The 14,009-nt window shown below is 37.0% G+C and overlaps 1 protein-coding gene across 1 annotated transcript; it reads left to right on the top strand.

The window, feature by feature from the left end:
• Window positions 1-9,620: 9,620 nt before the first annotated feature.
• LOC122998707 lies at window positions 9,621-13,555 on the top strand. The gene is made up of 4 exons (XM_044375668.1): window positions 9,621-9,863; window positions 10,069-10,335; window positions 11,873-12,010; window positions 12,509-13,555. The coding sequence occupies exons 1-4, from the start codon at window positions 9,821-9,823 to the stop codon at window positions 12,736-12,738; spliced, it is 678 nt and encodes a 225-aa protein (XP_044231603.1). The 5' UTR covers window positions 9,621-9,820; the 3' UTR covers window positions 12,739-13,555.
• The last annotated feature ends 454 nt before the right edge of the window (window positions 13,556-14,009 follow it).

The following is a 14,009-nucleotide window of genomic DNA, read 5'->3' as shown; positions in this document are numbered from 1 at the left end:
TGAAGATAGAGTCACAAGATAGAGTCAGACCACCAACATGCCTATAACATTCTGAACATGCATGAGAGGAAATTATTCATTGTCTGTATCCACCATCCAACAAATGTTGCAGAAGAACAAACAAAGAAAACTGGCGTCCATCTCCCTGCCACTATGAATGTGATGCTGAATACAAACACTTATATTTGATGAAAAGTTCCAGCTGGACCTGTAAAGTTTTGATTTGCTTTACTTTGCCAAATAAAGTTGGTAAAAAATTTCTTAATTCTAGTAAACAAAGATGAGGGAGGGGGCAGGGGGATAATCTGGAATAAATAAAGAAATTTAGGGGGCATGTTCATTTTTAGAATATTTATCCTGCCAATTATTGAAATAGGTAAATATGTCTAGTGTTCTACTGATGAGCTTCCAGAAATGGGTCATGATTTATCTGAGCAATCTTATTCACCTCAGGGACAATTTTTATGCCCAGATATGTGAAATCATCCATTGGGTTGAAAGTAGAAGCATAAACATGGATATTTTTCCTCCAACTTAAGTTCTGCACCACATTTTTCCCCTGGTCCATCACCCTTCCATGTGTGTGTATCCAAAACCTAATATATCTAATTCCTCTGTGCTGTAGATCTCTGTTGATGTCAAACACATCAATGAGCCACACTGCTGCACTGAGTGACATGTTCCTTCATCCCTGAGGACAGTGGTTGCTGTAGTTTGTTTAGAAATGGCTCCAAAGAGTAAAAACAGCAATTAAAATAATAACTCTCACCTTATGAGAGTTGAAAGGTTCCTTGTGCGGCAGACACCACTGAACATGCGCAGGAACATTTCATTTACAAAGTTTTGCTAGCTTGTTGTGCAACACAACACAACCACTTGACCTTGTATTACATCATAAATTAATCAAAGAACTTCAGTACAAAGTCAAGAGGTTGTGATATGTAGCACATCAAGCTAGCAAAGCTCTGTAAACTGAACCGTGTTTCCGTGCATGCTCAGTGGTGTCTGCTGTATGAGAATCTTCTCTCCTGAGGGTTACTACTAGGGGTGTGCCCAAATACAAATACATTATTTGGCAAAGCACAAATAGTTTACGAATATTTGTGTCATACAAATATTTTTTAAAATATTTGTTAATTAGAGGTCTGTCTGCAATGAGGTGAAGAGTAAAGTTTTAACTCAGTAGTCAGCACAGTCGTCTATGATCTGAGAGACTCCAGTTCGAGACTCAGTTTGGGGACCTCCTTCGTAAGGTAGTTTATTCAGAAACACTTATTATAACACTTTAATTTTCTAAAATTAAAATTGTAATAAAAGCAAAAACAGCCTCTTTCCACTTTTATTCGAATACAAATACAAATAATTTTGCTGCCTCAACAAATACAGATACAAATACAAATAGTGGGCTCTGTGCACATCCCTAGTTACTACCTTATCACTGTTATTAGTCTCTGGAGGTGTCAACAAGCTACAGTAACCACTGCTTGACTCATTGACATTTTTTAAATAGTTTTTGGACAACAAGAGAGCTGTACACCACAGAGGAATAAGATATATCAGGTTTTGGATACACACACAATACTTGTTAGAAGATCAGTTCATTGTTGGTTTGTCTCTGCACATGAGATTGGTTGACAATAAGAAAACAATAGAAAATCACCAGCCTCATCCTTTAAGGCCCAGCAGACCAGCAGAGATTAATAGCACATTTACCCTTTAAAACAAACAAACTGTACATTACATCATCCTATTAATACAGAGCAGCCTGTTAGAACTACTAGAAGACATCTTTCTTTAACAGAAGTGAACTCAAGTATAATGAATAGTTTAATCTACTGACAGAGGAGCTAATGTAAATATTATTATATGCATATTATTTATGGAGCAGGAGTAATAAAGCAGGAATGTATTATATTTCTTACATTTGAAATCAGGATTTAATGTCTGTTGTTTTCACTTGTTACTTGCCACCAGAGACATCATTATAGGGAAAGAAAGCTTTGTTTTTCTGTAATCATCTTCTGAGTCAAATATATATATATGTTCAGGAGTTGAGACAATTTATGTTGCAGAGATTTCAATAGCAGGATAGCTGCTCCTGATGATTATCTAAAAGAAGTGGATGAAGTGCCCCTGAGAGCCTCTTTGGAGGATTCTGAAAACAGGCATGGGGAATCAATCATTGATTTTTAAAGAATCCAAGTATTGTATTGTCAATGGAAGGATATGCCCTCTGAATTATAAGTACACACCTACACTATATCCATGAAGAGTAAAACTGTGGTCGACTTGTACATACTGTATGACTGCTTACAAACTTGGTACTGAGTATTAGCTCTAAATAAATTAATTAAGTTTGCAAACTGTATGGATCTAATTGGAGAATGATGCAGAATTCCAGAAATAGTTAATTAATTCTGCTTAAGACAATCAGCAGGACATTACCAGCTAACCTCTTCAACATCCTTTCCTAAACCGAATTTATGTTGGAGGAAACACAGTATTACTGCCTGTCTTATTTTGGTCTTATTTAAGCATGTGTGTGTGTTCAGTATGGATATGCTTTAATGTGCAGAATAAAGCCATTACTGCAGATATTTAGAGACATGATTGTAAATGGCAAACCAGAAAAGTCACGTAATTAACTTAACAATCATCTTGACAGAAAAATATTTTTATCCTCCCGATAAAGCAGAGTTTGGACTTTTGCTAATAGTGAAAATGTTCTGGCAGATTTAATGGAGCTCAGGACTCATCTCCCATATGATTTCTGATTGAAAAAAAGGATTTAAACATTTGAAATGAATATTTGAATGTAACTCTTAAAGTGTTATAAATCTGTGTCTTCCAAGCTCAGTTTATCACAATTTACACTTTCAAAATTTACTTTGAGCCTTTCAAATCTAATGTTCTAATGTTATTGATTAATGGCGGGAAACTTACCACATATTAATTTGCCTGTTACAGACCAGGTCTTAATCACATTCATTTGTTGCATGAAGTTGCATTTTGATGCACTTGGTAATCTGTCGGAGATGAAAAAATGTACAGCAAAATGAAAGAGGCAAAACTCAGCATATATACAGACAAGTGTTTTGTGATTCTGGAGAGATCTGTGTGTTTGAGCTTCTGGCAACTGAAGCCATGAAAATTACCTTGCAATGTGCTGCTGAGGCTGTATTCATCCAGTAAGGGACAAAAATGAGCTGGAGGCCTCTGAGCTTCACCAAGAGTTTCAGATGAAAAAAAATTATATCTAGTATTTTAGAGAAACACTGAAGAAATGATTCTGGTCTGTAATTAAAGGTAAAAATGTATGTAAACAATGCAGGATTTAAAATATTTTAAAAGCTGTAAAGTACTCATTATGCAGCAGGAATCAGTGTCATAATGTTGTGGCACTGTTATCATCAGATGTTTATAAAATCTGCAAAATAACCAGTAACTAGTGCCTGTACCTGTATAATAAATGTAGCTGAATAACGAGTACAATATTTTTTTGCCCTGTAATGTAGTGGAGAAGATGTATAAAGCAGTTAGTAGTTGTGCTACACTTCACTTAAACATGGAAATGTCCCCTAATCCATGTAATAACCAGGCCCAACCCTACATATCTTCATAGATCAGTTGACTGGCTGTGTTCAGAGTGGTGGTGTGTTTTAAATATTATGTTGACAGTCTGATTGGGGCCTAGATATGAATCATATGAAGACATCCAAATCGAAAGAGTTCGTGCTCTGCAGAGTGCAGTACATATCATGGCAGTCTGCCCATTGATATGCTTTTTTTCTGAAAACCTGTTTGGTTGCAGTCTTTCTCTGTAATATATTGTTTTTGCCTCTGCTCTGTTAAGAAAAGAAAAAGAAAAGTAGGGAACAACAGTTGAAGGTGAGAAGACAGTACTGTTGTGCTGCTATGTGGTGATGTGTTGTCATCTCTTCTGGCCTGGAGGTGGAGCATGGTAACATGTTTAAAGGGGACCTATTATGCTCATTTCCATCTCTACATTTTATTCTGGGACTCCACTACAGTAGCGCTGCATGATTCACAGTTCAAAAAACTCCTTATTTATCCTATACTGGCCCTTTATGCAGCCCCTCAGTTTCGCTTGTGTGTCTAACAGGCAATTTTTCAAGTTAAAACAACAGTCAGGTGTCCTTATGAACAATGAAAGAGGTTTTCCTCGCTCTAATCATTCCTCCTGTTCATACTGGATATTAAAATCCCCTTCAAAAGTGCTTTAAATGTGATTGGGGGCAAAATCCACAGTGTGTCCACACATTTTGTGCAAAAAGTTGATGTGAAGCTTATATGAGGCTTCAGCAGTCTGAGTTAGTCATATCAAGTGGATATCTGACACATTTACAGTCTTTTTAGCATCTGTGGTGGAAGTATAGTAAGAAAAAGAGGGACTTTGGCACTAAAAAGAATGGAAGATTGAAACATATCTACTTGATTGGACTCATTTGGACGCTGAAGCTTCATATTAGCTTCAGATAATACTGACACATTTACAGTCTCTTTAGCATCAAATTCCCTCTTTGTGTTTCCTTGGACAGTGTTTCCCTGTTCAGCTGCAGTGGAAGTATAGTAACAAAAAGAGTGAAATATATCTACTTTATTGGACTCATTTGGATGCTGAAGCTTCATATTAGCTTCAGATAAACTTTTAAATACATTTTTGCACAGAATGAGGACTGTGGATCTTCTAATGGTCAGTATGAACAGGAGGAATGATTATAGCAAGAAAAACATGTTTATATGTTCATTTGGACTCCTGACTGTTGTTTTGAGACAGACTTGAAACATTGTGAACTTGTCCTTTAAGCTAAGATGATGAACATGATAAACATTATCTGCTAGACATCAGCATGTTACCATTGTCATTGCAAACATGTTAGCATGCAGATGTTAGCTCAAGCACCACTGTGCCTCAATACAACCTCACAGAGCTGTTAGCACGGCTGTAGATTCTCAGACTCTTGTAATATAAGAACTGTGAAAATAAACTTTCAAGATTTTGATATTTGTTTTGCAGAAATAGAAACATTGACCCTCTGGTGATGCTAAAGGAAAGGTCAGTTAGTCACCTAGATTGTAAGGAATGATGAGGAATGACATCCTGCTCTGGACCAAAGTGTTGGACAGACTGACAGATTGTCCATACTGTCCATGAAGTGATGCAAATGAAAGGAAATGAAAATGGAACCTCGCAGTAGTTCAGGCAGGAACTGAAGTCAGTTATGTATGTCCATGAACTATCTCTCACAATTGGTGCTCATTCAGAGTTATGTCTTCGCTGTTACACTGCTGCCTGCTTCAGATCTCCCTCCACCTCCCAGTCTCTTCCTGTATTAATGTTCATGTTCATTAACGTGAATTCTCAGTGTTTCTTTTTAATGTATTAATGTTCATCAAATGGTATGTGTCTCAGGCTCTACTGGGGGGTTTGTGAGCTCAGGTACAGTCTGTGTCAAGCTTGATCAGATTTGTTCCAGAACATCATCTGAAGAGAGCCAAACTAAAATGCATGTTGTTGCACTAAATGGTTAAAACCTTGACGATGTGAGTGTCCTGACTGAGCTATAATGGTTCCTGGTGGTCTGACAAGAACTGTGGATTTCTAAATGTAACCCTTGTTACGATGTAATAACAGAGCACAGGTAAGTAATAGTCAATAGTAATAACTGGACCAGTAACAGAAGACACTAAGCTTTTCAGAGTTAGTATTTTGAACATCAATAATGACACAGACAACAATGGTTTGAATGTTTGTGGCCACTTGTTATTTCAAGCTAAAAGGTCAACATTTAATACAACAGCTCTTTGGAAAGAACAATGTATGAAAAATAACAAACTAAGATAATAAAGCCGGCAAAATAAAAATAAAAGATACCCTTTGTTCCCAAAGTTAGTCCTTATTGCGTTTGGGCCCTTTTCCAGGGAAGTGGAACTAAGGTCGATCACCTGGGGCTAGTGGGGTCCTGTTAGTATGATTTTATCTGACCCTATGTATTTTACTGATTTTGGATGTTGGACGTGTGACAGAAACATTCCCTAGTCTGCATGACACCTTGGGTAATATGGCATAGCCCTTCTGGGGGGCCTTTAAATACAAACAATGGATCCATGGTCAAGTTTGGAACTGTTCCAGATGTGGGTATGTTGTGACACATGATATGTTGTGAGGGAGCTGTCAATCACTTGATGGACGACTCCCAACTGAGGTAGTGCCCCTGGAAAACATGTTATTCATATGATAAGATACAGATGTGTAACCCTATATAAGCTGTGCATCGACAGTGGTACATTGCCCAGACCATCTTTGTACATGGAATGGACCCGATGGCCATCGTCTAATAAACGTCTACAAAATAAGAACTTCGTCAGCTCTTCCTTTGAACGATATCATCACACATCCTTCCTTTCAGGTCCATTGATTTGTTATTTGGGGATTTTGTCATACTGAGCCCTTCACTGCTGCTTGGAAAACACAATGTTGGCTGTGTTTCTCCCTTTATGCACATAGTTTCATGATTTTAAACAACTTACAGATGTAGTCATTTATATGAGTTAATTGAATGATACATCTTAGTGTACATAATTAACCTAAATTAATTATCTATTTGTTTCAAAATAAAATAAATAGTTTTTAAGGATTTTAATGACTTTCCAATTAATTATTTGCTTCTCAATTAAGATGAATTATTTTAAAGGGATAATTCTAATATTAAAGGGTGTCATTTTAGAGCCTTGGCTACATAAGACAGAGATGATTACAGTGACCAGTAACACTTTTATCTTTCATAAGAGCATGTGTACTGTGTTGTATTAAAATAGACTTCTTTTTATTTCCAAATTTTAACTTTTTAATTGTATTTAGATGATGTCTTGATGCCTTTTATGCTCTCTGTAAAGCACTTTGAATTGCCTTGTTGTTGAAATGTACTATACAAATAAACTTTCCTTGCCTTTAAAAAACTCTAAACCAGTCTTTCAACACCCGCAGGGCAAAATAATAGTTTGGTAGTTGCTACGGTACGGAAAATATTTTAATTTCCTCATACCAGCTTGTCAGCAGGTTGAACAGTGGCAGCATGAGCACATCATGTCTGTTCCTCCCTCCCTTGTTTATCCTGTTTGTTCAGTTAAACTCAGTGGTGAACAAATGACAGATTGACTGCGTACTCTGATTTTTGCTCCTGCACTCTTTTACTCTTTTTGAAAAGCAAGACGATGGTGCCACAGGATGCAGATGAAGTGGATTAAACGTTTAATTCACTCTTTTCTCTTTCTGTCTTTCTGTCTGAAACCTGGATGTGGTGAGTGACATTTTATCAGTGCTACTGCAGAATTGAGGCATACTGTGTAAAGACAGAACTGTAGCAGTCCACTTAAGACAAGACTGTATTGTCTCAGACTTAGTAGAAGTTGTATTTAGAGGAAATTGTAATTCTTAAACTGATCTCAGAGCAGGATCTTTAAATTAGAAATGCAGGACTTCTTTTACACAGTGGTATTGCTGATTTCACTAAAGCAAATGCTTTATCATGTTACCTTTTCATGTGTTGCATGTTGTCAAGAGAACCATATTTGTCTGAGAGTCCTGAGATGTGATTGATGTATGGAGATCAAACTACTTTGCTGCAATAACTTAAATCCTAATTGTAGCTACATCCACTACAGCAAATTCACAAAGATGTTTGCATTAAGGATAACACTGTAGTAACTTGGTTATTCTTGGATTTATTAACATCAACATGCTTCATGGTGCAGTTGTAATCAAGTATAAAGTATAAATACGCAGGAACAAGGACTTCAGACAGTATCATGACTGCTGTACAGAGGAATGACTGTTAAACCTGGAAATAGCTTGTCAGCCTGGTGTGTAAAACAGACCAGACCAAGTATTGATGTTTTTGAAAGGCTGAAAGTAAAAACCTTACCACATATTAATTTGCCTTCATCACATTAAGTTGCATTTTGATGCACTTGTTAATCTGTTGGAGATGAAAAAATGTACAGCAAAATGAAAGAGGCAAAACTCAGCATATATACAGACAAGTGTTTTGTGATTCTGGAGAGATCTGTGTGTTTGCGCTTCTGGCAACTGAAGCCATGAAAATTACCTTCTGCTGTGCTGCTCAGGCTGTATTCATCCAGGAAGGGACAAAAATGAGCTGGAGGCCCCTGAGCTGCACCAAGAATAGAGTTTCAGATGAAAAAGAATTCTTTTTAGTATTTTAGAGAAACACTGAAGAAATGATTTTGGTCTGTAATTAAAGGTACTGTGTGGAGTTTTTGTCCACTATGGAGAAATGTTCTTATTAGTCTGCTGACTGTCCTGTTGATCAACAGTTTGACAGTAATGTGTTGACAAAGAATCAAGATGGATGTAAACTGCAGGATTTAAAATATTTTAAAAGTTGATCTGTATTTTGATCTCTGGGTGCTCATTATGAAGCAGAAATCAGTTTCACAATATTATGGCTCTGTTGTCATCAGATGTTTTTATACAAAAGAATAATCTGCAAAACAACTGGTAACTAGGGCCTACAACTATATAATAAATGTAGCTGAGTAAAGAATACAATATTTTTCCTCTGTAATGTAGTGGAGAAGATGTATAAAATAGTAGAAAATGTGGGACTGTATTATCTTCATAGATCAGATGACTGGCTGTGTTCAGAGTGGTATGACAGTGAGCACATATGGTGTTCTTCATGCGGGTGTGTTTTAAATATTATGTTGACAGTCTGACTGGGGCCTAGATGTGAATCATATGAAGACATCCAAATCGAAAGCATTAGTGTGTGGTACATATCATGGCAGTCTGCCCACTGATGTGCTTTTGAAAACCTGTTTGGTTGCAGTCCTCTGTAATATGTTTTTGCCGCTGCTCTGTTAAAGGATGTTGTGATAGCAGTATGTGCTGTGTGCTTAGCTGGATTTGGAGGAAGATCACAAGAACTTGTAAACTATTAGAGCTACACTATTTTACCAATTTTTACTTAACAATCTGCTCACTACATCATTACATGATTAGACAACTCCCCTGGTGAGGTCCTGCTCACTACAGTGGACTGTCCTCAGAGAGACTACAAACCTGTGTACAGTATGATCAATGGTAAACATTCAGTCCAGTGTCATGGCCTCAAGATAAAGCCCAAACCTTAAAAACATCACTGAATGAATTCAATCAATATGTGTCAGTGCATTTAACACAGATAATCAGGGTGTCTGAGTTTCAATTGTTCAAATATCTTTTCTTTTTCAGGTTCCCACTCTCTGGTGTTCTTGTCTACAGGACGTGTTAGGACTGGAGATCCTCCATTAACTGAGCAACTAACTGTATTTGATGGAACCCCAATCTCTCACTGTGACAGCCTGACCAAGAAAGAAGAGTTCAAACAATCCCTGCAATCCAAACATTTATCCCCACGCTGTGATTATGTTGATATTGTGGAATCACTCTATAACATTCCAAAATACATCAACAGCTCAGTGTGTAAGTTTTCCAAATAACTTTCTGTGTAAATAACTTTCATTTTGGTGTCTGATATTATGCAACAAAAACTAATGAATCTTATACTTCCTAGATATCGTGCAACGGCGGCGTGGCTGCATCCAGTTAACCAATGAGACTGTCTCTGCTTTTGATACCTGGGCAGTGAATGGGAGCGACTTCATAAGCTTTGACCCTGAATCCCAGAGATGGACATCCCAGTCTCCCTCTGCAAAAACTGTTGAACATCTCTGGAACAATAACAAAGCAAGGAATTCAATATTTAGAGGCTTCATCAGATACCAATGTACACAAATGATTCAGAGGATTAAATTAAAACCAATAAAGCAAAATACAGGTGAGAGCTGGAGCAATCCAGATAAATATACACATGTACACAAACACATGTAAATACCTTTTGTCAGAAACAGAAAGGCAGGTTAGAGCTGTCCTGATAAAATACAGACATGAACACACACACACACACACACACACACACACACACACACACACACACTAATTTAAAGGAATATAATGCTGATGTATTATTTCATTCTCCCCAGAACTGCGTGTTTTTGCAAAGTCCACTGCTAACACAGATCAGGTACTGCTGAGATGTCACGTGACAAGTACGGACAAATCAGTGAGGTCAGTGCATCTGATTGGAGACGGGGCTTCCAGGGCCCGTTGGATCACAGTGACTGGACCATTGCCTTCTGGAGATGGATCAGTGATCATCAGACTGACAGCTGAGATCTCACTGAGCCGAAACACCAACACCTACGGCTGCACAGTACAAACTGGAGGTGACAACATCACTGTCTTTTGGGGTAAGACCTAACATTTTACAAATGAATAGACCTGCATTTCTAAAATTCTGTCTTTCTAATTTTTTCTCAGTATTCTATGAATCCTAACACTAATAAATGATAAAACATTGACATTGAGCAAATATGCAAAAACCTGGATTATGTTCAGTGACAACATGCCAGCATTCAGTGCCTTTGTTTTTTTTGTTTGTTTGTTTGTTTTTTTACCAGTATCTGTGCATGGCATAGTAGCCTATGGTTTAGGTTAGGGAAAGATTATGGCATGTAAACTATATTGGCACGGGATGTAAATTGTGAGCTGTGCCATCTAACAGTGTGTTCAGACAATTTGAATTTTTCGCACAGCGTGATTAGATACAAAGTCAACGCATAGACGCAGTAGATGTGAATTTGCCCTCGGCAGCGCGAGTGAACGTGAATACGTGGTGCATGTTGTTGCTAGCTAGCTTATAGTTAATATACAGTAATGTATTTTGGCTGTTTGGAGCAAATTAACACAAATGATCCAGTGGTTAAAGTCATGCAAAAAATCGCTTTGTGTTCTCTCTGAACACAGCTAAATACAAATATGTTTCTTTGGATGCTAGGCTGGTAATTCAGCACTGATATTAATTACGGCTTTACAAATGGCAATATACAGTATAAGTAAAAATATACTCTACCTACTGTACATACTACCAGCCATATTCTACTAGCAAAAACTATACTCTTTACTTTATTAAAACTCATACAAAGGTTGGATTTATTGCAACTGGATTGAATATTTAAGGATCAAGGATTGGTCTTTTCAGTATCAGATACCAGAAAAATGAGACTTACTGATGATTCTGAGAATAGGACTTCTCAGCAAAGTGAACTGTTCCTTTATGCAGAATGCACAAGTCAATGCAAAGACACAAGTAGATGAGAATTTGCCCCAGGAGGTGTGAATGAATGCAAATGCATGTAATGTATTTTGGATGTTTGGGGCAAATAAACACAAGGTCAAAGTTGCACAAAAATCTGCCTTGTGTTCTGTCTGAACACAGCTAAATACAAATATGCTTCTTTGGATGCTATGCTGGTAATTGGCTGGTTCCTTTATGCAGTTGCCTGGAATAGGATCTGGAACATGTGATTGATTTGGAATGATAACAAACATGTAAATGGAGTGTAGGATAGAGGGGGATATGAGAGAAGTAATTTCTTTCCTGATGTGTTCAATCTGTTCAATCTCAAATTAATCACAGAATTCCAAAAAATATAAATACTTTAGATGGTATTTTGAGAAAAATCAAAACATAGATTTACATGATGCTATGTGAAACCAACAATTTATGATGTAACTGGTGATGGTGTGGGGGGAATATATACACACTGTATTTGTTGTTGTTTTTTTAAAGTGAATTCCCCTCAAACTCTCTGTTCTGGTGGTATTGTGTATGATTTTTGGCATTAGAGTTCTCTTAATCATAGTTTTAAGGATTGTAAATACCTACACTGACATGATGGCTAACCTCAGTGGTCAGAATGTTTTCAGAATCTTCTTTCTTTTCAGATGGGAGTACCCTTGATGGCAGACACCTTGTTTATGAGTTACACAAATGGGATATTCTTATTATAATAACTGGATTCTGCTCCGTGGTTTCTGTGATCATTCTGATTTCTTGTGGAATAATATTTCTGCTTAAATGTGGTAAGACTTCTTATTTTTATTATCACTCTTAAAACTCATACAAAAAACACATTACAAAAATTAATTAACTCAAATTCTGTGTATTAACAAGCGTGTTTTCTGAATACAGAATACATTGAATGTACAGTCTCTTTACTACACAACGTACTTTAAAATAAATAAATATGTAGGCATAAAGCTGAGTACCACACAGAATATCTGCACACTACATGCATCTGTAGTTGTGTCATGTGCCTGAAATGCAGCACAAAAAGGCCATGAAATCTGCCTCTCAGTATACTTTACTGTTGTCATAGTAGAGACATTTGAAACAGTGTTAAAGCAGTTGGGATGTGACTGTAGGCTTGCAAAGTTTCAAGTGTCTTTTAAGTGCAGTCTGCTGTACCAATCTGAGTGCCTACACAGTTACACAGGTCAGTCAAATATCCCTGCTTACTACACAGGAATAAAGTATTTTTAATGACATGTTGTTGTTTGTGTTTCCAATTTTCCTTGTAGTCAAGAAGAAGCCACGCCCTCCACCAACAGTTGATCCACAGCTGATTGAGCAGTTTACCAGGATGATGGAGACTCTTACCTCTCCAGATCTACAGAGTGTGATAGCTGCAAACATACAGGGTTTGAAGAGAAACAGAGAATACCAGGACCAGTGGGAAGAGTGGATTAGATCTAGGAATCGAAATTACTATGATCCCAATTTCTTTGCCAATCAAGTTTCAGTAGTTTAAAATATCAACTGTAAACATCAGGTTTTACGTTAAGTCTCTCAGAAGAGAAATTACTTCTCTCCGGTGCTGCCATTTTACACTGATCCATTTATTACAGAACTGTGGTCACTCCCTCATTCATTATAATAAATAACACTCATGACTTTACACAATAGTAAGTAATAAATTGATATTACAGACACTTATACATCATTATCATTTTGTGTCATCATTGGAATGTTCTAATGGAACATAATTGTAATTTTCACAGCTATCAAAAGCAGACTTTAAGTGGTGCACATGCTATGGACACTACTTTTTCCGTCCATTGTGGACATATTTGGAGGCAATATTTAGTGCATAAACTTTACACTGATCATTCTAACAACTCAACAAAATGGCCGAAAGTGGACACAGCTTCCCTCTCAACTCAATGTGCTGTTATTCTGTAATTGCCACTTGAGGCCACAGTAGACACTGTTTAGCAAATGTTACACAGTCTTGCTTTAAATCCTTAAAGAGCAGCTATTACTGATCATATTTTAACTTGATCATATAACTTTGTAATCATATTTTCATTGATTTACTTCAAGAGATACCTAACTAGTTATAGGTGATATTATGTGCAGGTCTTCCTTTCTCCAGGCAGTGGTGCATTGTGGGCATGCTGCCATTCAGCCTTACCTGCTGTCTGAGGGTCGTAGAAATGCATTCTGGTAAATGTAGGACATTATTAACCAATGTAAAAGTAGGCATGTCAGGATGAGGGAAACTCTTAAATATTGTTTGACTTAGCAGTCTAGTCTATTTGTTGTTTACATCATGTATATTTATCACTCTTTTATAGTCCAAGTACTACTGTTTGTAAATAAACAAAAAAATAATTACATTTATATTTTCTACTCTTCCATTTTTTTCTGCCATTTTTCTTCTTCCACTACTGCTGTCGCACTGGGGTCGAGGTGGGTCACAAGGAGGGAGTTCATGCAGAAGTTATACTTCAAATCTAAGTCATTTATTAAAAACTAAAGTCATGAACACAAACAAACAATAGTGTGTGTAGGCCAGTAACGTCAGAATTGAAAGCATGCATGCAAGTGTGGGATGTGGAAGAAGGTGCTGCAGGGTGAATGTCTGCTGAGAAGAAGAGAGAGGCGACTAACCATATTGGCAGGTTTTTAACTTTATATCGCCCAATATCACAAAACTGTCAAAACAGTCAGACAAAGCTGTCTACCAGATGAATGTAATGAAATGTAAAGATAAAGGGTATCTCCAAGCAAACCTGCTAT

Source organism: Thunnus albacares, chromosome 15 (genome assembly GCF_914725855.1).
Source record: "Thunnus albacares chromosome 15, fThuAlb1.1, whole genome shotgun sequence".
NCBI classification, from domain to species: domain Eukaryota; kingdom Metazoa; phylum Chordata; class Actinopteri; order Scombriformes; family Scombridae; genus Thunnus; species Thunnus albacares.
The sequence above is the reverse complement of the archived record's forward strand: the minus strand, read 5'-3'. Positions and strand labels throughout refer to the sequence as shown.